Here is a 22,627-nt window from a genome sequence, read left to right as displayed (position 1 = left end):
TAAAAATAAAACGGGATGCAGACAGCACTTGCAACCTGAAGGCCGGTGGCATACTCGAGTGAATGCATGTGTGCACGCCCGGGGTGCTGCTGCTGGTGGCTGCAAGCCGCTCTGTCGCGGGTCGTTAACTTCGAAGTTAGGGGCACGTTCGAATTAAAGTCACAGCATCCACCGGGGTCTCGGCCACTTCCTGCATCCCAGAGTAACTGGGGAAACTGTTTGGCTCTGGAGGCGGCGCGCGCAGGCCCGGGGACCGGAGGCCGGGGCCCAGCGTGTTCACCAATCCGCTCCCGGTGCGGCGATCCTGACCCCCGGCCTCTCGGGCCCCGCCGCCCTGACTCCCGCCCAGAATCCGGGCCCCGCGCCCCGCAGACAGCCCGCCATTCAGCCGGAGCCCGGGCCTCACCAGGTCGATGTGAGAGAAGCCGGTGAGCACCAGGTTCTTGAGCAGCTCACAGCCGATGCCGCCCGCGCCCACCACCAGCACCCGGCCGCCGGACACCGCCTCGGCCAGCTCCCGGGGAAGCCCCCGCGACAGAGCCATGGCGGGACGTCCACGAGCCGCCGCGCAGTCGGAGGCGGGAGAACCCGAGCGGCAGCCGGAAGCCAGTGGGGGAAGGGCGGCGCAGCTTCCGCTCCTGCGCACTGCGGCCGCCGGCCCGCGCCAGGTTGGGTCCTGGAGACACCCTGAGATCTGGGATACCTTCACGCCCGCTTCTACAGGAACACAGACCGGCCTGAGAAGCCTCGCGTCGTCTTTTAACGGCCTTGGTTTGAGCGCCCAAGGAAAACTCCTCATGTAGGGGTTTTAAAAAGTTATGACTCTATATGTAAGGAACATGTGCAAATTAAGAAAATTGTTATCTCGAGGCCGTGGTGGCGCACGCCTTTAATCCCAGCTACCCGGTGACACTCTGCCATGAAAAACAAAACAACAAAAAGAGTACACTCACCAAAGACTCAGGAGGCAGAGCCAGGCGGATCCCTGTGAGTTCGAGGCCAGCCTGGTCTACAGAGCGAGATCCAGGACAGGCACCAAAACTACACAGAAAAACACTGTCTCGAAAAACCAAAAAAAAAGAAAAAAGAAAATTGTTATCCAAGCAATATATATATTGGCAAAGGATAGGACTCGTTTCTTACAAAGAAAGTGGATATTCTGGGCTGAGGATGTTGGGTGTGTTTACCATGCTCAGAGTCCTAGGTTCCAGTCCCATCATCACAAAAAGCAATGTTGGGTGTGGCGGCAGGAGGCAGAGACAGGGGAGTCTCTTGAGAGTTCAAGGCCAGTTTATTAGATAGCCAGTTCCAGGGTATTCTAGGGAGACTCTGCCCCTCACAAACACACATGCTGCACACCAAATAATATTTTCATTTATTATATTATAGTGCTATTATAAAAATACAAAAACGAAACAAACAGTCTGAAATTATGTTAGTGCAAAAGGAATTGTATTAGACAGTAGATTTTTTTTTTTTTTTTTTTTTTTTTGGTTTTTCGAGACAGGGTTTCTCTGTGTAGCTTTGTGCCTTTCCTGGAACTCACTTTGGAGACCAGGCTGGCCTCGAACTCACAGAGATCCGCCTGGCTCTGCCTCCCGAGTGCTGGGATTAAAGGCGTGCGCCACCACGGCCCGGCCTTAGACAGTAGATTTTAAATTATAACCAGGGGGCTGGAAAGATGGCTCAGAGGTTAAGAGCACTGGCTGCTCTTCCAAAGGTTCTGAGTTCAATTCCCAGCAACCACATGGTGGCTCACAACCCTCTGTAATGAGATCTGGTAATGAGATCTGGTGCTCTCTTCTGGCCTGCAGGGATGTGTGCAGGCAGAACATTGTATACATAATAAATAAATAAATAAATAAATAAATAAATAAATCTTTAAATTATAACCAGGGTTGAACACACTTTCATTAGTCAAAATGGGAACATTGTATACATAATAAATAAATAAATAAATAAATAAATCTTTAAATTATAACCAGGGTTGAACACACTTTCATTAGTCAAAATGGGAACGATTACAGTCTGCACATTTTTGTTAGAAGTTTTGTTTTGTGGCAGGGTCTCATGTAGCCCTGACCTGTCCATTCTCACTATGTAGATCAGGGGCTAGCCTTGAACTGACAGAGATCTGCCTGCCTCTGCCTCCTGAGTGCTTGGTGAGTATACTCTTTTTGTTGTTGTTGTTTTGTTTTTCATGGCAGAGTTTCACTGTGTCACCTTGGCTGTCATAGAACTCACTTTGTAGCCCAGGCTGGCCTCGAACTCACAGAGATCTGCCTGCCTCTGCCTCCTGAGTGCTGGGATTAGCAGCATGTGCCACCACCACCCGGGTGTGTGTACTTCTTAGATGTACCTGTTCCCAGAGACTCAGAAAGTGAAAGTGGTTCAAGTTTGGCTTCCAGGAAGGCATTGGAGTTTCTTATCTGCCCAACCACTGAACTGATCATGGCTGGTTGCTATATACCTTCCATTTTTAAAAAAATTTAAATTTTACAAATGTACAGTTGAGTTGATTGAACCTTTTCCTGTATCTTTGACAGCAGCTGGGGCATCTCCACCCTTTGTGTTTCTGGTGTAAATTACTTGGGCTCTGTGCTTTGCAATCAGGTTGAAAAGCCATTTGCTAAGGGACTCCTGCAGGGCTGAGTCTCTGAGACCAGAGCTGGGGTAATAAGGCTACATACAATGGGGAATTTCCTTCCAGTTGTCATATGGAGCTTCGTTAAACAGCATTAGGTGAGTGAGTTCTAGGGGACCTGACACCCTCACACAGACATACGTGCAGGTAAAACACCAGTGCACATCAAGTAAAAATTAAAAAAAACACAGCACGAGGTGCTGGAGCTTCTCCTGAACGAGCCTGGGGACCACACTCCTTTTTGGCCTTGTCCCCAGATTGGCTCACTGGATTTGTCTTTCTTGGCCAACGTTCTGGCATCTTTCTTCTTGTCGTTCTTGGGAAGTGTAGTGAAGCGCAGGGAGCAGTGACAGCCACTGCAGCCTCAGAAGATGCTGGGGAAAGCTTAAATCCACTTTCCATCATGTCAGCAATCCAGCTGAAAACCGTTCACTGTGTAGAATGGGAGAGGCCAGAATGACAACTCGAAACCAGTTTTCAATTTTCAGTCTGCTCATGAGGCACCCACTTATCAAGCTTCTTCACCTTTCCAATTGGACTGTTGACTGAATGTTGAATTCTTTGAAAACCACCCCTGCAGCTGTCAACTCCTGATGTCAGCCATTCCACTCTTCAAGGATCTCATTCACTGCCTCTGCAGAACTCCCTGAGCCACCACTAAGTGGGAGTCAGCCAGCTGTTCCTGAAATACCGCTCTGTGGACTGTTACTTAGCAACCAAATGTGCCATTGATGAGAGTCATCTCTGCTGCTTTGTCACACATCCTGAACTCAGATCACAAAATTACTCTGATCTGTTTGCCTCTGCCTCCTGAGTGCTGGAACTGAAGATGCGTGCCACTACCGCCAGGCTTCAAATCTGCATTTTGTCTAACATAATTTCCAGAATATAAAATAAGCTGCAAGCAAGTCATTAAAAAAAGGGCAGGAAATGCATATCAAAATGGTATACAGCATAGCCACATTTATCAATATACTCCATGGGCTGGAAAGATGGCTCAGAGGTTAAGAGCACATACTGCTACTGTAGAGGACCTATTTCAAGGCAGCTCACCACTGTCTGTAACTCCACCTCCTGGACAGGAACACATACACACACACACACACACACAAACACGCTCTCATACACATAAAAAATAAAAATAAACATTAAAAATATATTCCAATATTAAACAAAATTTCAGCGACGCAAAAACTGCAATTACTTTTGCACCTATCTAATATATACTGTGACTTTAGTCAGCCATTCAGGGCTGGTAACTCTCAAGGCAGGCCAGGTTACAGGAACTCTGATCATCCCCGACTTTTCTGTCTTGGAAGTGGCCATAAAGAAATTCCTGGGGGCTGGAGAGAAGGCTCAGCAGTAAAGAGCACTGGCTGCTTTTCCAGAGGACCTGGGTTCAACTCCCCAGTACCCACATGGCAGCTCACAACTGTCTGCAACTTCAGTTCCAGGGGATCTGACGTCTTTACATCAATGCACATAAAATAAATTTAAATAAATTATTTTTTAAAATAAGAAATTCCCTGATTTACACTGATAGACAGTGTAGACAAATTTCTAAACAGTCTTATTAAATAAGAAACACACCTAACAGCAACTTTGAAATCTTCAAAAGGATGACGGGGGGGGGGGGGGGGGGGGGGGGGGGGGCGGGGCCTGGAGAGATGGCTCAGAGATTAAGAGCACTGGCTACTCTGCCAGAGGTCCTTGAGTTCAGTTCCCAGCAACCACGTGGTGGCTCACAACCATCTGTAATGAGATCTGGCGCCCTCTTCTGGCCTGCAGGAATACATGCAGACAGGAAATTGTATACATAGTAAGTAAACCTTAAAAAAACAACAAATAATTGAAAAATAAAGCCACAGTTTAAGAAAAAGGATGACAGGACCCCACAACGATGATCCCACACAGACTATGATAAAGCTGTTAAGCTGATTACCACCACCGAAAGATCGGCTTTGGACTACAAACTGCTCAGGGCAATTTCAAGATGGCTAGCTGAGATGGTCCAGACTCACAGACTACTTGAGCAAGGACTCGAGACAAGACCTGCACTTTCCCATTATGCAGAGACTGGACAAATGATACAACTAACTCTCTCAGGACTTGACAATTAACACAAAAATTTTCTTCTCAGGATTCCCTAAAGATGTCTTCACCCCCCAGAAAGCAGGAAGTAATTTTAAGAATACGACGCCCTCATTCTCAAGAGGTGGGATATGTGGTTTTTGGTAGTTTGAGTTATGGATATTGTCGTTGTTTATGATGATTGGTTACAAGTTGTTAATTGTTAATGGTAAAAAAAAAAGCGCTAAACAAAGGAGATTAGACACAAGGTTCTTGTTTAAAAAAAAAGAAAAAAGAAGATATAGAAAAGGGTAGCTCATTGAATCTACTCTGAAAAAAGAGAAAATACAGAAATGATAAAAGGTTGATTTACTCAAAAAAAGAGAGAACATGGATATAAGATAAAAAGGGAGATTATTGAGTCTACTTTTAAAAAGGAATGACTTGTTTTAAATAGGATAAGTAATAAAAATTTTTATCTGAATTTGTCAAATGTTAACGGACTGGACATTGTTAATATATTATAATGTAGTATTTTGTCTGAATCTGTCAAATGTTAATGGACTAGAGAGTGTTAAAATAATTCTTGACTGTATATATTGTATATACTTATTGGATATAGTTTTCCTTGTATTAGTTATAAGCTTTTTAAAATTTTAGACAAAAAAGAGGAAATGTGGTGATATTGTGTTCCTCAAAATATTGTGCACCCTAATAAACTTATCTGGGGTCAGAGAACAGAACAGACACTAGACAGACATAGAGGCCAGAGAATGGTGGCACACACGCCTTTAATTCTAGCATTCTGGAGGCAGAGATCTGTCTGCATCTCTGAGTTCAAAGCCACACTGGAAGCAGCCAGGCATGGTGACTCACGCTTTTAATCCCAGGAAGTGATGGCAGGAGGCAGAAAGGTATTTAAGGCATGAGGACGAGGAACTATAGCCTGGTTAAGCTTTTAGGCTTTTGAGCAGCACTTCAGCTGAGATCCATTCAGATGAGGACACAGAGGCTTCCAGTTTGAGCAAACAGATCTGCTGAGGAATCGGAGAGGTGAGGAAGCTGTGGCTTGTTCTGTTTCTCTGATCTTTCAGCGTTCACCCCAATATCTGGCTCCCGTGTTTTTTATTAGTAAGACCCTTTAAGATTCATATTACAAGGCAGCATTAATTCGATGTACTTTTTCTCTGTGTGTCTGCACATATGTACACGCACTCTATGTGAAGGCTAGAGGAGAACTCAGGGTATCTTATTCTAATCACTCTCCACCTTATTTCTATTTTTCTGTGTGTGTGTATGTGTGTGTGTGTGTGTGTGTGTGTGTGTGTGTGTGTGTTTGAGTTCCTTTGCACCATGTACATGCAGAGCCTGTAGAGGTCAGAAGAGGGGTCAGATCTCCTGGAACTAAAGTTCCAGAAGTTTGTGAGCTACGTTGTGGGTGCTGTGAAACTAAACCCTGGTCCTCTGCAAGAATAGTGGGTGCTCTTAACAGCTGAGTCCACCCTGGTTGGTATTTTTATGCATTTGTCTGTGGTTCTGTTTCTCAGTTCATGCTCATCAAAAAAAACAAAAACAAAAACAAAAACAAAAAAAACCCATTAACTCTAAAGACAGAAAACAGAAAAAATTGCCACTTGAACTGTTGTCTTTCTCTGCAGCTGATTGGCTCACCAACCACACACAGGCTAGCCTAGAGGATATCTTATGCTACTATCTGGATGTATCAAGTGTAGGAAGGACAAGAGGGCCTCACCAGGGTAGAGGGCACTCCTGCATATAAGCTGAGTTCTTCCCCAGCACTCAAAACACCACCCTGAAGCTAATCTAGCAGATGCCCTTCCCAGGAGGCTGGATATATGCCCTGCATAATGAGTTCTAATAGGAACTTACACTGTTAAGTGCAGGAAGTGAGAGTTGTAAGCCCCTCCCCATGCAACAATCCTGTTCCACTGTGCCTCTCTATTCCCAAGTCTTTAAGAGAGCACTAAGTGTGTACCTTCCTTTTTTGACATTGTTAGTTCTGTAACCCACAGCCTCACACACAGTGGTGCATCTAAATGGGTATATAGCAGACTTGTTTTTGTCACATATGGTGATATTTTATTTGTACTGAAATGTGATTTTATTTGTATGTTAATAAATAAAGTTGCCTGGGGCTCAGAGCTAATAGCAAGCCATAGCAGAGCTGGGCGTTGGTGGCGCACGCTTTTAATCCCAGCTCTTGGGAGGCAGAGCTAGGTAGAGCTCTGTGTGTTCAAGGATACAGCCAGCATGGAGACACACGCCTTTAATCTCAATACCAACCATAGAAGACCTGGAGGTCTGTACAGACAGGCAGTGACGAGGCGGTCATGTGGTTGGGTTTACAACCAATGAGAAGGCAGAACAGAAAGTCTATATAAAGACAAACACACAGGAAGTAGTTCTCTTGGCTGGAGAGGATAGCTGAAGCAGGAAGGGTAAGGCTCTTAGCTCTGACCTCTTGGGCTTTCATCTTTACATTGGCTCTGTGTTTCTTATTTAATAAGACAGTTACTTCTACAGTCACATGTCACAATGTCTTACAAGACTGCAGGAAAACCTCTGTTCAGCTATCTGGTTTAAATAGGTAGCCCCCACCACAAGTACACATAACCAAACTCAAGGATGCTTGAGCAGGGCTGGGGAGATGGTTCAGTGTGTCAGAGCACTTGCTGTGTAAGCCTGAGGCCCTGGTTCAGACCCCAGCACCCACATAACAAGTGGGTGTGGTCTATTAAGGCCTGTCGCTCTATAATTCTAGCACTGGTGGGGACAGAAACAGGAAGATCACTGGGGCTCACTGGTTGCCAGACTAGTAGAAATACATGAGCTCCAGGTTCAGGGAGAGACCGCGCATCAAATAAGACGGAGAATCCTAGAAGAGGTCATTGGTGCCTTCTTCTGACCTCTGTGCATCTACAAACAAACACACACACACACACACAGACACAGACACACACACACAGACACACACATACACACAGACACACACACACACACACACACACACACACACACACACACACACGAATGTAGGTTTGGTCAGCAGCCTATCTTCACCTGAAAGTAAGAAAGGGAGAGACAGAGGGAGAATGGTTAGTATGAGGACAGCCCGGAACTATGTCTCAGAAAACTAAAAACGGGTCTAGGGTTGAAGGTAAGTTGGTGGAGTGCTTGCCTAGCATGTCCAAGGCCCAGCTTTGATCCCCAGTACTCTATAAACCAAGCATGGCAGTATGTTCCTGTAACTTTGGAAGGGGAAGTAAGAAAATTAGAAGTTCATTATCGTTAACTACACAGCAAACTGGAGGCCCTATCTAAAAAAGAACAAGCAATGTAACTCCTAGCAATCTGAGAAGGTGGGAATGGCTTTTTTTTTGGGGGGTGGGTAGTGCTGGGATGAAACCAGGGCCTTGCCAAACTCTACCACTGAGCAGCCTCCCAACCCAGCTAACTCCCTTTATCATCGCCACTAGTACCTGCCTCAAAAAGATCCAGTTAAGCAACAATTCTTCTTGCCAGCCACCTGAAGGGCCGCAGCTGTGGATGTAATCCGTCACTTTCTGCTCTAGTTGGAGTAACTGGTCTAGCCAGCTGAGGCAGTCACTGTCTATAGCACAGACACCACAGAGAAACCGGTGGTGCTTTCCTGGCACGGCAGTGAGCGAGAGACGAACAGCTCTGTGCAGTGCTATGCTCAGCCAAGCTCTGCGGGAGCCTCTGTGACCAGAACCTTCAGTGTGTACACACAGCCACCTTCCTTCAGAGAGCTCTCAGCAGTGAACTGCGCACATGACCACACCCTCTCATCAGGACTCCTCCTCCTCCTCACTGCAGAGTCAAGAGCATGCGGGAACAGGATTAGTGGGAGTGTTCCCACACTGCTGTCAGGGAGAAGAAACGAAGAATGCAGGAAGGGGAGACTGGGCAAGTGGACAGTTAGATGGTAGGCCATGGCACGGAGATCCTTCCTGGGATGCTGCAGGAGCAGAACGCTGAGTGAGGGGTCACAGGGCAGGTCTAGGCAGCCAGGTCTAAGGGCAGGACTCTCTGCAGGGCTGAGAAAGGGTGCAGTGGGGTACACTGGAGGGAGATGGGAGGATGCTGATTGATACACTAGAGATAGAATGCCTACCAGGGTGTCTGTGGACAGAGTCACTGGCCTCCAGGCCAAGAAGAAACACTGTAAATGCTACCATGCAGATAGTCCCTGATCCACGCAGTCAGGAGGTGCAGTCAAGCCCAGCACAGTCTCCAAGAGAAAGAAAAGGGCAATATTAAAAATAACTGCTAAGCCTGGTGGTGGTGGTGGTGGTGCACGCCTTCCATCCCAGCACTAGGGAAGCTGAGGCAGGCGATCTCTGAGTTGGAGACCAGCCTAGCCTACAGAGTGAGTTCTAGGGCAGCTAGGGCTGTTACACAGAAAAACCTGTTTCCAAAAACAAAAAACAAAACCAAAACAACAACAAAAAATGTTAATAGCCAGGTGGTGGTGGTGACCTATACCTTTAATCCTAGCATTTGGGAGGCAGAGGCAGGAGGATCGCTGTTAGTTTAAGGCCAGTCTGGTCTACAGAAAGAATTTCAGGACAGCCAGAGTTACACAGGAAAAACCCTGTCTTGCTGTTTGGAACCTGGGGCTTAAGCAGGGACACTTCGCTCAGCCTGGGAGGAGGGGACTGGACCTGCCTGGACTGAATCTACCAGGTTGAACTGAATCCCCAGGGGAGTCTTTGCCCTGGAGGAGATGGGAATGGGGGGTGGCAGCGTGCAGGAAGGGGGAGGACAGGGGAATCCGTGGCTGATATGTAAAATTAAATTAAATTATAAAATTAAAAAAAAAACCCTGTCTCGAAAAACAAACAAACAGATAAATAAATGACAGTTAAAGCTGGGCATGATGGCCCTTACCTGTAATCCTAGGACTTGGGAAGCCGAGGCAGGTGAATTGTAGAATTCAAGACCAGCCTAGGCTACACAGAGAGACCATGTCTCAAACAAGACAAAACAAAAGAAAAACAACAATAAATCAAACAAAAACATTAGTTAATAATTTATATGCTAAGTCTGAGGCAAGAGGATTGCCACAAGTTCAAGGCCACCCTGTCTCAAGGGAAGAGAGAAGCTAAAATAATGTAAACACACATAGATTTGAATATGAAAATTTGTTTTATTTTATTTTTTATTTATTTATTTTGTTTTTGTTTTTGTTTTTTCGAGACAGGGTTTCTCTGTGTAGCTTTGAGCCTTTCCTGGAACTCACTTGGTAGTCTAGGCTGGCCTCGAACTCACAGAGATCCGCCTGCCTCTGCCTCCCGAGTGTTGGGATTAAAGGCGTGCGCCACCACCGCCCGGCTGAAAATTTGTTTTAATTTGTATAAATAAGAGGAAGTGTTCTACTTAAATAAAAATTCATCTGGGTCTTCTTGTATAATACAGAATTCTTCCATGGGAGTCTGCTGATTCGGAGGCCAGCAACTCTGCTCACATGTGTAAACGAGAATTGTTCCAAATTCCACAGCAAGACCTGAAAAATACCACATGCTCTAGATCCCACCAAGGAGGCAGTTAAAAGGTACATTCATGGTAAGGTGGGTGCTGGGAATTGAGCTTGGGTCCTCGGGAAGAACAGCCAGTGCTCTTAATCACTGGACCATCTGTCCAGCCCCAACCCAAGCCTAACTCATCGTCCTTGTGAAACGGTGTCAGTGTGTTGTCCAGGCTGTCCTCAAGCACGTCCTGCCTTAGCTTCTCAAGTAAAGAGGACAAGCAGCATATCCGCAGCCCTCTAAGCAGTTGACAGAATTAACTAATTACTGTGTGGGTGTTCCCTGTACTTGTGGAGGTGGAGGTGCACGAGTGGCGGTCAGAGGTCAGCTCCGTAGAGGCGGTTCTCTCCTTCCTTATGTGGCTTTGGGGATCCAATGCAAGTCAGTAGGCTTGCACAGCAAATGTCTTTACGGGCTCAATCATCTCGATGGCGCTTATTTTTACTTTGTGTGTGTGTGTGTGTGTGTGTGTGTGAGAGAGAGAGAGAGAGAAAGAGGGGGGGGGTGCTTGCATGTCACATACTCCATGTGAAAGTTAGAGGACAACTTTTGGGAATCAGTTCTCTCCTTCCACTGTGGGATTCAGGGACCAAACTCAGGTTGTCAGGTATTTAGAACAAACTCCTTTATCCAATGAGACATCTACTTTACCCTCTGAGCCATCTTGCTGGCCTCTAGGCAATTTTCTTAGATGACAATAAGTTTCATCTTATTGGCAGGCAATACACCATACACATAAAATAATAAACCTTTTTTTAAAAGTACAAATTAGCTTGTTCAGTCTCAAATTATCAAAATGGCTATTATTCGTAATGGTATTAGAATTTTACTAGATTACAAATTTCCCACATTTTCTATATTTAATAATTAAAGAAAGCATTTCATTGCAGTATCATTCCACACTAAAGTCAGTAAAGGGCTTCTCACCTAGGTTAGCACTGCTGAGCATGCTGACTAGTGCTGGCATAAGCTGAAACTCAAACGTCCTCTGGCCTCCACAGCCACTGCAGGCTGGGATCTCAGAGACTTCCGAGGTGGGACAGACCAAAAAGAGAGGCTCTCCACTCCACGAGTACCTAGGGCAGGAGGGAAGAGTCATGCATCAGAGCCGTACACACCAGCAACCAGCACTGGGGCCACTGCAGGCATCACAAGCAGACTAGACATCGAGGAAAGTCTCACAGCTCTTGGTAGAGCATCCCCAGCCACTGTGTCAAGCACGTCGAGGGAACTAAAGTCTTGGTACAATGCCACTGAAGGCCCTAAGGAGAGGCAAGGTTGGGGTCACGGAACCCCTTCATATGTTACTCTTACCAATGTATTAAGTTTCCTTTGTCTAGTTTCTACATATACTATTTTATCTTATTTGAGACAGGGTCTCATTATATAGACCCTGGCCTGAGCTCACTATGTAGACTAGACTGGACTAAAGAGACCGACCTGCCTAATTATCACTTAGTTAAGCAACATGCACCTTGATACTGTCTTGCTCCCAAGGAGGTCTGGAAAAAAGTCCACCTTGCTTAGGGGACTGAGTGGTTCTCAGATAATCACTTCAGTCCAGGGTGCAGCCTCACCTTTACCGATATCCACTCTCCTCTGGAAGAATGCTCACCCAGGAGTTCAAGGTGACTAGTTCAAGGTGACTAGGTTTAGGACAATGACATCTTCAGCCTTGAAGAGGATAAGACAGGTTGGACAAGACACTTACAGGCCAGCCTTTGAGCCCGGCCCTAAGTTACTCCATATTGTATCAACCAGATTCCAGCTGAGCTGTGTCCTGGTTCCATTTTGAGTGCAAACTCAGAGGCAGGGTGGGTCTGCCTCACCTTGAAAGGACAGATGACACACTTCTCAAGGCAGAAAGGCTGTACTCTGAGCTTACTGAAATAGATGAGAACCACACATGGACATACTCAAACCATATCAGCAAAACCAGGCCTGTAAATTTATCCAACACACCTAACTAACCAAGGAAGGACCTGAAATCGTCACCTGGGCCCACAAAGAGGACACCTGGGTGACCATGACCTGATACATGACTACTTGGTGTGTGTTGCTAACTGCCCAGGGGCTTTGCTCAGCTCAGTCCCAGCTGCAGCTATGACCTAAGGGAAGTGCCCTCCCTCCCTCCCTGCAGACCAGTTCCTTTCCTCAGCTCTGTGGCCTCCACAGTCCTGCCCCTTGTCTCTGCAGCTTGGCTCACCCCACAGCTTGGCAAGGCGTCTCCAGAAGCTTGCCAACTGGATTAGTTGGTATCATCTGTAAACACCCCAGTGACTTCACTGGTCTCTCCATCACCTCCCCACCTCTGCCCCCAGTAAGGCTCTCCATTGCCCTGCGTGTCCACTGCATGGCCCCCACACAGCTGTATGTCTGCAGAGGTGCGTCTATCTGCCCCCAGTAAGGCTCTCCATTGCCCTGCGTGTCCACTGCATGGCCCCCACACAGCTGTATGTCTGCAGAGGTGCGTCTATCTGCACCTATAGGGGTTGTGTGGTATGGAACCTAAGCATTCATCCTGTGATTAAGACCGGGATCAAAGAACCCACGTTTGCCAACAGCCAGCTATCAAGGGAAATGGTATTGCTTGGCAGGAGAATCAGAAGTTCAAGGTCAGGGCCATCAGGACAGCTCAGCAAGTAAGCATGCTTGCCACCACCCCTAAGGACCTAAGTTTTACACTCTATTTATCAGCAAACAGGATTAAAGGAAAGACCCTTAAACTTAAACTAAGACACACAGTTTAAGCCTGTAATTCTAGGGCTGGAATGATGGCTCAATGGTTAAGTGCATGTTCTGCTCTTCCAGAGGTCCTGGGTTCAGCTCCCAGCACCCACATCAGATGTCTTTAACTCCAGCTCCAGGGTATCTGACACCCTCCTCTGGCCTCTGAGAACAACTGTACACGCACACATACACAAACACTAAAATGAATCTTAAAAACAAAAGAATAGCATTCAATGTAGGTTGGAAGTGAAAGTGTGAACACAGGACAGGGCAGCACCCTTGGGTGTAATTGCTGAGGTCTTGGGTATGATTCACAACACACACAAAGTGGGGGACAGAGAGAATACATAAAAATCAATCACACACGAACTAAGAGATGTGTGTGGCAAGACTATTTACCTAGCATGTGTGCAGTTCTGCATTTAATGCTTGGAACTGTATAACTGGACATGGTAATGCAGGCCTGCCTATACACCCCAGTGTGCTAGAGGCAGAGGCAGGATGATCAGATGGTTTTCAAAACCTTTGTTTATTTATATAAATGGATGTTTTGCCTGCATGTGTATATGTGCACTACACGTGTGCCTGGAGCCTACAGTGACAGGAAGGTGTCAGACCCCCTGGGACTAGAGTTACAGACAGCTGTGATCCGCCATACGGGTGCTGGGAAACAAGCCCAGGTCCTCTGCAAGAACAGCTAGTGTTCTTTCCACTGAACCATCTCTCCAGTCCAGGGTCATATTTGGAGTTATTCCCGGCTACATAGCAAGTTTGAGACCAGCCTATGCTATATAAAAAACTGTCTGAAAGAAAGAAAACAAAGATAAAAGCAAACTGAAGATCAATTATACAAAGACCCTGAAAGCCTGTATAGCTACATGAATCAGGCAGGACAGATCCCAAGAAAGGGCAGCATGAGAAACAATAGCAACCCGCCAGTTACAGCAGGCTGAACTCATCAGACAGCAGTGCATTGAGTGCACCCTTACCCAGTACCCAAATCATGGGGCAAAACCCAACAGAACCAGCCTGAGTGGTACTTTACTAGACCTAGCACTGAGCTAATCCTAGCACTAAGACTATGGAGGCCCAGGGAAACTACCAATTCTAAGTTAATCTGGTCTACATAGCCAGTTCCAAGCCAACTCAAACTGTAAAAGAAAGCAAAACCTAAAGTCTGGGGCTATAGCTCAGTGTAGGGTGCCTGCTTAACATTTACAAGGTCCCGAACTGGATCCCCAGCCTTAAAAAAAAAGGTATAAGAGGTAGAAAACAAATACTTGAAAAAGTGGTCAGTGTCCTTCAGTTACAGGGAAGTAAACATTAAAGTTACAACTGAAATACCACCATACACCTTCGGCAGAAACTGCTGATTCCAACTTAATCCTGTGTCCGCCTCGATACTTCTCAGCCTTTCACACACACCCCAACAGTCACATGTGCCTTGGCAACAATTTTGGGACCATGGTCCAGATGTATTAACCAAAATAACTGATGTTTGTGCAAGCTTAAACATAAAACTAAAATAACTAAGAGGAAGTGTAAACCAAAACGCAGTTGTCATGTAGGGTCTGGAAAATACTTCTGAGCTCTGCAAGAAAACAGATACCACTAGGCCACCCCAAACCCTCACTGACGTAATCCCACCTTGAGCACTGTTCTAATTGTGATTTTGTCTTTAAAAACACTTACCCTGAGCTTGGGCACTGCTGTGGAATAATCCTTCTGTACACTAGAATATGTATTACTCTCATGGGTTAATAAAGAAGCTGACTGGTCTATAGCAAGGCAGGATAAAGTTAGGCGGGACAATCAAACTGAGGATACTGGGATGAGAAGGGCAGAGTCAGAAGAGACACAAGCCAGCTGCTGAGGAAACAGGATGTGTAGAAAATGAAGTAACAAGCCATGAGCTATGTGGCAAAACATAGATAAGAAATATGTGTTAATTTAAGAGTTAGCTAGTAACAAGCTTGAGCTATCGACCAAGCATTTATAAATAATATTAAGCCTCTGTGTCAGTTATTTGGGAACAGTCAGGACAGGAAAACTCTGCCTACAGGGCACCAAGAGATTTCAGAGGTGCAAGTCTGCTCTTGGTCTGCCCATTAATAAAAGGACTCATAACCCTGTGTGTGTGTGTGTGTGTGTGTGTGTGTGTGTGTGTGTGTGTGTGTGTGTTTTGAAACAGGGTCTCACTATGTAGACTGGGCTGGCTGGCCTTGAACTCAGAGATCCACCTGCATCTGCCTTCTTGAATACTGGGACTAAAGGTGTACACTAGGACTCATAAACTTTTTTTTTTTTTTTTTTTTTTTTGGTTTTTCGAGACAGGGTTTCTCTGTGTAGCTTTGCGCCTTTCCTGGAACTCACTTGGTAGTCCAGGCTGGCCTCGAACTCACAGAGATCCGCCTGGCTCTGCGTCCCGAGTGCTGGGATTAAAGGCGTGTGCCACCACTGCCCGGCGACTCATAAACTTTTAATTGGCTTAATCAGTGTGGTTGCCAATAACTACCTGGCATGGATCATTTCAATGCCAAGTCTGGTGAAGTGTGCAGGAACCAGGACTATTACACACAGCCCATGGGAAGGAATATAAAGGGTAAAAGACATTTGGAAAACGGTTTGGCTATTTCTTTTAAGAAGTTGAAAGCTGAGGCTGGAAAGATGGCTCAACAGTTAAGAGTACTTGTTGCTCTTGCAGAAGACCCAGGTTCCATTCCTAGCACCTATGTTATGGCTCATAACCATTCCTAACTCCAGTTCCAGGGGATCCCATGCCTTCTTCTGGCTCCATGGGCATCCACATATACATACATTTAAAGAAAGAGTGTGTGTGTCCGTGTGTGTGTGTGTGTGTGTGTGTGTGTGTGTGTGTGTGTGTGTGTGTCCTGGGCTGGAGAGAGGGCTCAATGGCTAAGAACAGAGGACTCAAGTTTGGTTTCCAGCACCCAAACGGAACAGCCCACGACTGCCTGTCTCTTCTGGATTCTATGGTACCCGAAATCTTGTGCACAAACACACACACATAATTAAAAATAGTAAAAATACATTTTAAAATTGAGTGCCTCCCTCACGCACTCCACTTGAGCTGCTCTGGCAAACATCCTACTCCCTTGTTCCTTCCCCAGGGCTCTGCACTTGCTGGTCCTCTACTAGGAACTTCACAGTGGACTCTCCTATTTTCCTATCTTCTCTTGAGAGGCTTGCTCTGCTGTTACTATAAAAGAGCAAGAAACTACTGCAATCGGCCCCACCATTTGTCTCTTCACACACCACAGGACACGCACACCGTCTGTACAATGCTGTTTACCTTAGTAGTGTGCAGGGTCCATGGAAGAGCCTCTCAATAACCCCAGATGCTGCAATTGTTTCCATACAGTGAAATTGGGGAATGGAAAAGTGACTGAAGAACGGATGATTAGCTAATAAAGAGCAGAGGCCCTGACTCTGTCCACAAAATGAAATTTGCATATTCACTAGAAGATAATACTTTACATTCCTAGTGAGAATGCAAGCTGGCACTATGTTTTTAAGGGCAAATTTGCCAATATCTACAAAAAGTTTAATATCCTTTAGCCCAGCAGCATCATGTCCAGGAAACTGACTGCAGATATTCTCAGAAACAAGTACCTGGTGGAAGGCTCCTAAACATAACACTTCTAATAGAAGAAAGATATTTCTTTGTGCATATGTCCATATATGTGGAGACCAGAGATGAACGCTGGGTGCCTTTCTCAGTTATTTTGAGACCTCTCTCAATAAACATGGACAAAGTATGAAAAAAAGAGTGCCTCACTGTTGCTGAGGCTGGCCAGGTGACCTTCCCACTTTACCCTGAGGAGTCCCTGGGACTGTAGGTGCTCGTTGGCGTGCTACCTCTACGGTAAAACAGAAACAAAACATGTTTGTTTGGTTTTTTTACCTCAAAATCTGCTCCTGACAGGCTGCAATTCTCTTCATGAACTTGTAAAACGTTTGGTCTCCACTTTTAATATTGGTCTTCTCATATTTCTCATCCCCATCACTGTAAGAACTAAAGAGAGAAGCAGACACCACATGAAACCATGAATGTCTGGAGAACCAGAGCATTCGCAAGAGGAAGCAAGACGGCTTTCTTTCTATATTTTGTTAATTACCACGTGTGGCGGGGGTCAGTGCACATGTGCCATAGCACCTGTAGAGGTCAGAGGCCAACTTTCAAGGGTCAGTTCGTCCTTCTTTAATGCTTCGTCTGTCTAGATCTACTATTTAGTTCATGGTCTGTTTAGTTCATGGTCTGTCTAGATCTACTCTCTCAGGACCCACCAAAGTATGTGATAAAGGAACTGAAACTCTGCTACCCTATTTCATAAATGAGAACTGAGAACCTGAAATGGCCTCAGAGCCTGAGGCAGTTCTGGAATCACAGCAGAGTCATTACACAAGGGGCGTTTCTTCCAACTCATCATCCTCTGCTATAAAGACACATGAGGAGCTGAAGAGATGGCTCAGTGGTTAAGAGCACTGCCTGCTCTTCCACAGGTCCTGAGTTCAACTCCCAGCAACCACATGGTGGTTTACAACCACCTCTAGTGGGATCTGATGCCCTCTTCTGGCATAAAGTTGTACATGTAGATAAAACACTCATATACATAAATAAATAATAATTAAAAAAAAAAAAGACACATGAAGGCTGGGTGGTAGTGGTGACACATGCCTTTAATCCCAGAACTTTGGAGGCAGAGGCAGGTGAATCTCTGTGAGTTCAAGGCCAGCCTGGTCTACAATGCAAGCTCCTGGACAGTCAGAGACACACAGAGAAACCCTGTCTCGAAAAACAAAGAACAAAAAAAGACCCATGAAAACAGAAGGCTAGCAAGATGGCACTTGCTGTCAATTACAAAGACCTGAGTTCCACCCCCAGAACCCATATGCTGAAAAAAGAGAAGAGGAACAAATGTCCTCTGAATTTCACACACGGACTGTGGCAGCATGTGCACACCTGCACTCATAAACACAGGTGCACACACAAATTCCTTGTCAGGAATTTTAAAAAATAAAATCAGAAAAGAGGGCTGTGGATGTAGCTCAGCTGGTAGAGCGCTTGCCTACCACCAGCAAAGCCTGGGTTCAGTCTCCAACACTGCATAAAACCTGATCTCAGCACTCAAAGTAGAGGCAGAAGGATCAGGAAATTCAAGGTCATCCTTGACTACAGAGAGAGTTTAAGGCCAACCTGATCTACATGAGACTCTGTCTCAAAATTAAAACAACAAAAAAATCAAAACAGGGTCCAAGAGATGTCTCAGGGGGTTAAGGTGCTCCCTCCCTCCCCCAGAACCCACGTGCTGGTGGAAGATAGCAGATTCTCCTGTCTCTGACCTCCACACGTGCACTCCATGTGTGCATGTACACAAACTATGTAAAAACAACTGTTACAAAATGAACAGACGGGGCTGCGGGCACAGATCATTGGTAAAAATACTCATTTAACATGTTGCAGCCCTTCGTTCAATCAAAACAGAAACAAATGAACACACCATAGAACAAAAAAGGAAGCAGCCAGTACCACCAACTCCTGTGTGCTCATCTGGGTTCAGTTCCTGAGGGTACTCAGCTACAAGTCTGAAAGTTAATGCACTGGGGGGTGGGAGGAGGGAGGAGGGAGGACGGGGGAATCCGTGGCTGATGTGTGAAATTGAGTTATGAAATGAAAAAAAAAAAGGAAGAAAGTTAATGCAGGTTGGTTGATACGGATAGCCCTGGCCTGAGTCTGCTTTTCTCATCCAAGGAGAGCAAAACAAAAGAGCCCAGTCACATCCCTTCTCTCTAGAATTCACCATAGGTACCAAGACAAAAGGGAACCCACTGTGGCAGCTTCTTGCCTGACTCTCTCAACCCTGGCAGCAAGTTCTCACCAGAGGGAAAGCAGGTGCTCCATGTCAACACCTTCTCTCTGCTGGTAGTCCTGAAGAAGGCTGCGGGCATGCTCAAGACCCACGGAGTTCCCGTAATCCTCCTCCTCGGCGACACAGATATAGTAGGGCTGGAACTGTGGCACTTCAGCATGGACCGCCAGCCCTTCCCCTGAAGGGACAGGGTGAGCAACAGCTGGGGCACCGTCCTGCAGGCAGAGAGCCTGGAGCTGCGCAGTCCAGTCTACAGCTCTGACACCATTAGCATCATTTCCCAAATCTGAGGCGGGTGGCGGTGGAGGCGTCTCCTCACTGTCACTGCCCCAGTCCTGTGAGCCTTCACACCAGTTCTCAGCTGCAAGGCCGTTACCCTGTGTCTACAAGAATAGCCAGTCACACTGAGATGACTTCATCTACCCCTTCGGCCTCACCACCCATCCCTGTACCTTCCAGGGAGCCTGCATATCAGCCCCTTCCCCCGGCACACTACAATTCAACTTCCTGGATTCTAGTCTAACTGGGTATGGGGCTGTATCCATTTAATCCAAGCACTCTTGAGGCAGAAGCAGATAGAGCTCTGAGTTCCAGGCCAGCCTGAGCTCCAGAGACCCTGTCTCAAAACAAACAGACAAATAACAAAATTGGAGCAGCAGAGCTGGATTAGTGGTTAGAGCACTTGTTGCTTTTCAGAGGACCCAGGTTTGGGTGGCTCACAACCGTGTCTAATTCCAGTCCCAGGGAATAAAATGCCACTTTCTACCCTCAAAGGCACCAGCTGTGAATGTGGGGCACGTATATTCATGCAAACAAACATTGATCCACATAAAATTAAATAAATAAATCCAAAAACAAACAAACAACCCAAACATGTAAGAGGTGACTTAAAAACTGTCTTCTCTTTCTCGGCAATGTGGTACACACAGGTCAAGGTTTCTTCAGTCAGTCTGCCCCACGGCCTTTCACTTGTGCTTCATGTAGTGTAGGGACTAAAGCAGGAAGAACTACTAACAGGAATTTTGTCTGTGTTGTGCTCTGACGCTCACTGGAATACAGCATTGGTTCAAGAGGGGGTTCACATTCAGCTAGTCACAATAGATCATAGAGTTTACTGATGGGCACAAGAGAGAGAGGACCCTGGGAAGAGGAACCGAAGTCAGAAGGTTTCGTGGGCCTTTTGGGGACAGGAAGCGACCGGCAGCAGTGTGTTTTTGTGATTACTTATGATTATCTTAGGTTTTTATCTTTAATATTTGTCCCTGAGTTTTAATTTATAATAAATGGCCCAAAAAATCGCTTTAAACTACATTTCCCAGACTCCTTAGCAGCTAAGATTTTAGATTAGATGTATTCAGGGATTAGCTAGTCAGGTACACATAAAAGTGAGCCATAACCTTGAAAAAAGAGCAATGCCATGAAGCAGGCTGGACATGGTGGCTCATATCAGCACTGAGGAGGTTAAGGCAGGATGATGGTCATGAGTTTGATGTCAGCCTGGGTGACACAGATATCTAGGCTCCCCTGAGGTATGGATCCAGACCCCTGTCTCCAAACAAACCAGAGAGAGATAAGAGAGAGAGAGAGAGAGAGAGAGAGAGAGAGAGAGAGAGAGAGCGAGAGCCAAAGTGAGTTGTTCTGAAAATACAGGTAGAGCAAAGACAGCATGCCAGGCTCCGTGACAAGGGCAGCATCCATTCACCTGTGTCCTGAGGAGGTAGCCTAGCAGATGGGCCAGTTCTGAGATGTGCTTCCAGAAGTCACTGCAGGACTTCTCCCCAGGCTATCAATTTAGCTAGTAAAAGCTTACATATGTCTTGGTTTGATAGAATCAAAGTATTTTTCTACTTCACACACAACCATGTATGTGCCACACACATGCATGAATATGTACACTTCCCTACATTCATTCAAATGGGAAAAATTAGTAAACTATGTATCTCAAGTGTAAACTAAAAAAGTCACAAGGCCTGGGGAGATGGCTTGGTGGTTAAGAGCACTGGCTGCTCTTCCAGAAGGCCTGGGTTCAATTCCCAGCACCCACATCAGGTAGCACAGGAGATCAACTGTCTCCACAGATTTGCACTGGCATGCACATATCCACACACATATATGTGTAATTGAAAATAAAGTCTTTAAAAAAATGTCACAAAACTGTAAGAAAATAGGATTTGACGATTCTGAAAGACTACAATTCATTCAATTGCACTTTAAAAAACAGGTTAAGTTTTGTCTTAGGGTCCTGGAGAGATGGCTCAGCACAACACCTACATTAGGTAGCTCTCAAATGCCTGTGACTCTGGATCTGACACCCTCCTCTGGACTTCACAGGTAGACACACACACACAAATAAACAATTATTTTTGTTTTGTTTTTGTTTTTCAAGACATGATTTCTGAATTGCCTTGGCTGTCCTAGAACTCACTCGATAGACCAGACTGGCCTCAACTCAGAGATTCACCTGCCTCTGCCTCCTAAGTGGTAAGATTAAAGGCGTGCGCCACCACCGCTTGACTAAACAATTTTTTGTTTGTTTGTTTGTTTTTCCGAGACAGGGTTTCTCTGTGTAGCTTTGAGCCTTTCCTGGAACTCACTCTGTAGCCCAGGCTGGCCTCAAACTCACAGAGATCCGCCTGCCTCTGCCTCCTGAGTGCTGGGATTAAAGGCTTGCACTACCACCGCCCAGCCAGAATTTTTTTTTTTAATGTATTTTACGTGTATGGTGTTTTGCCTGAAATGTATGTGTGTGTGCCTGGTGCCACTGAGGATAGAAGAAGACCTGAACCTGGACTTACACATGATTTCACGCAGCCGCGTGAGTACTGAAAATGGATCCTGGGTCCTCTGGAAGAGCAACAAGTGATCTTAGCAGTTGAACCATCTCTCCAGCCTCCAAAATAAATCTTTTAAAAAAAAACTCTCTTAAATAGGGGGTGGTGCTATATAACGGTAACCACAGAAATAGGGAGGGATTTAGGCCAACCAGTTCCTGGCAGTGAACACCAACTTGGGCTACAGAGGTTAGACTGTGTCTCAAAACAGAGCAACAAAGGTTGTCTTAAACGAGACGCTGGAAAAGATTTTCCAGTTATAGAAACGCACAGTGTGCCGATCAGAGTCGCTTTACCTGGGCGTTCAGAGTCTCTTTCTCTGGCACTTGCAGGCACTGGGAGCGGAACACCTTCCAGCTTAGGGGCGAGACAGATGTCGTGAGGGCTCCACCCCTGACGTCCCGCCCAACCCGCCCTCTCCCGGACAAGCCACAGGACTTCCCTGTGGCTACAGGACTTCCCTGCCTACCTGCGCGTCCCGCTGCCGCCGCAGCCCGGGCGGGCACAGGCGAACACGTGCAGAAGCCGGTGGAACGGGGAGCCTTCCAGCGGGCAGTACACCTGCACGACGAGCGCGAGTGGCTCCGCGCAGCCGCCACACCGCGGCCCCGGAGCGGTAACGGCCGGTAGGGCGTCCTGAGGGCGGAGCAGGTACTCAGTCCCTGCGACTCCACTCCGCTCCCCACGCGGGACACCCTCCCCACGCGGGACACCCTCCCCACGGGCCCCGCCAAGGCTTCGCGGCCTCGCTCACCGGGACGCCGCCCAGCTTGCTAGCGGTCCAGGCGGCGGGCCCCTTGGGGCAGCCCTGGACCGCCGCGTCTCGAAGTCCCAGCAGCACCGGCTTCCGGACAGCCGCCATGACAACCGGACTCCCACGTGACAGCGCGA

The 22,627-nt window shown here is 46.5% G+C and overlaps 2 protein-coding genes and 1 long non-coding RNA gene across 3 annotated transcripts in view; 1 reads left to right on the top strand and 2 right to left on the bottom strand.

The window, feature by feature from the left end:
• Uba2 (ubiquitin like modifier activating enzyme 2) overlaps nucleotides 1–603 on the bottom strand; it is a 27,532-nt gene extending 26,929 nt beyond the window's left edge. Inside the window, exon 1 of the mRNA XM_059275072.1 lies at nucleotides 407–603. Within this exon, the coding sequence (XP_059131055.1) occupies nucleotides 407–544 (138 nt within the window). The 5' untranslated portion in view covers nucleotides 545–603. The remainder of the gene's footprint in view (nucleotides 1–406) is intronic.
• The window catches only part of LOC131920679 (uncharacterized), a 22,290-nt gene extending 125 nt beyond the window's left edge, over nucleotides 1–22,165 (top strand). The window contains exons 2-3 of the long non-coding RNA XR_009381750.1: nucleotides 10,175–10,310; nucleotides 22,069–22,165. This is a non-coding gene — a long non-coding RNA (uncharacterized LOC131920679). The remainder of the gene's footprint in view (nucleotides 1–10,174; nucleotides 10,311–22,068) is intronic.
• On the bottom strand, nucleotides 10,002–22,627 carry Pdcd2l (programmed cell death 2 like). Its single transcript, XM_059275081.1, has 7 exons — nucleotides 22,491–22,627; nucleotides 22,206–22,372; nucleotides 22,033–22,093; nucleotides 18,915–19,288; nucleotides 16,940–17,050; nucleotides 11,212–11,360; nucleotides 10,002–10,262 (listed from the first exon to the last, which is right to left on the bottom strand). Exons 1-7 carry the CDS (start codon nucleotides 22,596–22,598, stop codon nucleotides 10,132–10,134), a joined length of 1,101 nt encoding a protein of 366 aa, XP_059131064.1. The 5' UTR covers nucleotides 22,599–22,627; the 3' UTR covers nucleotides 10,002–10,131.

This window comes from Peromyscus eremicus, chromosome 1 (assembly GCF_949786415.1).
Source record: "Peromyscus eremicus chromosome 1, PerEre_H2_v1, whole genome shotgun sequence".
NCBI classification, from domain to species: Eukaryota; Metazoa; Chordata; class Mammalia; order Rodentia; family Cricetidae; genus Peromyscus; species Peromyscus eremicus.
Note: the sequence above shows the minus strand (reverse complement) of the source record. Positions and strands in the feature narration are given on the sequence as shown.

Bases quoted from the DNA above. Each gene is read 5' to 3' on its own strand.
- Pdcd2l (XM_059275081.1), bottom strand. From the start codon at position 22,598: ATGGCGGCTGTCCGGAAGCCGGTGCTGCTGGGACTTCGAGACGCGGCG. The intron at 22,373-22,490 runs GTGAGCGAGGCC...CTCCGCCCTCAG, and splicing joins GCAAGCTGGGCGGCGTCCCG to GACGCCCTACCGGCCGTTAC. The intron at 10,263-11,211 runs GTGAGAAGCCCT...GGTATTTTTCAG, and splicing joins GCTCAGCAGTGCTAACCTAG to GTCTTGCTGTGGAATTTGGA.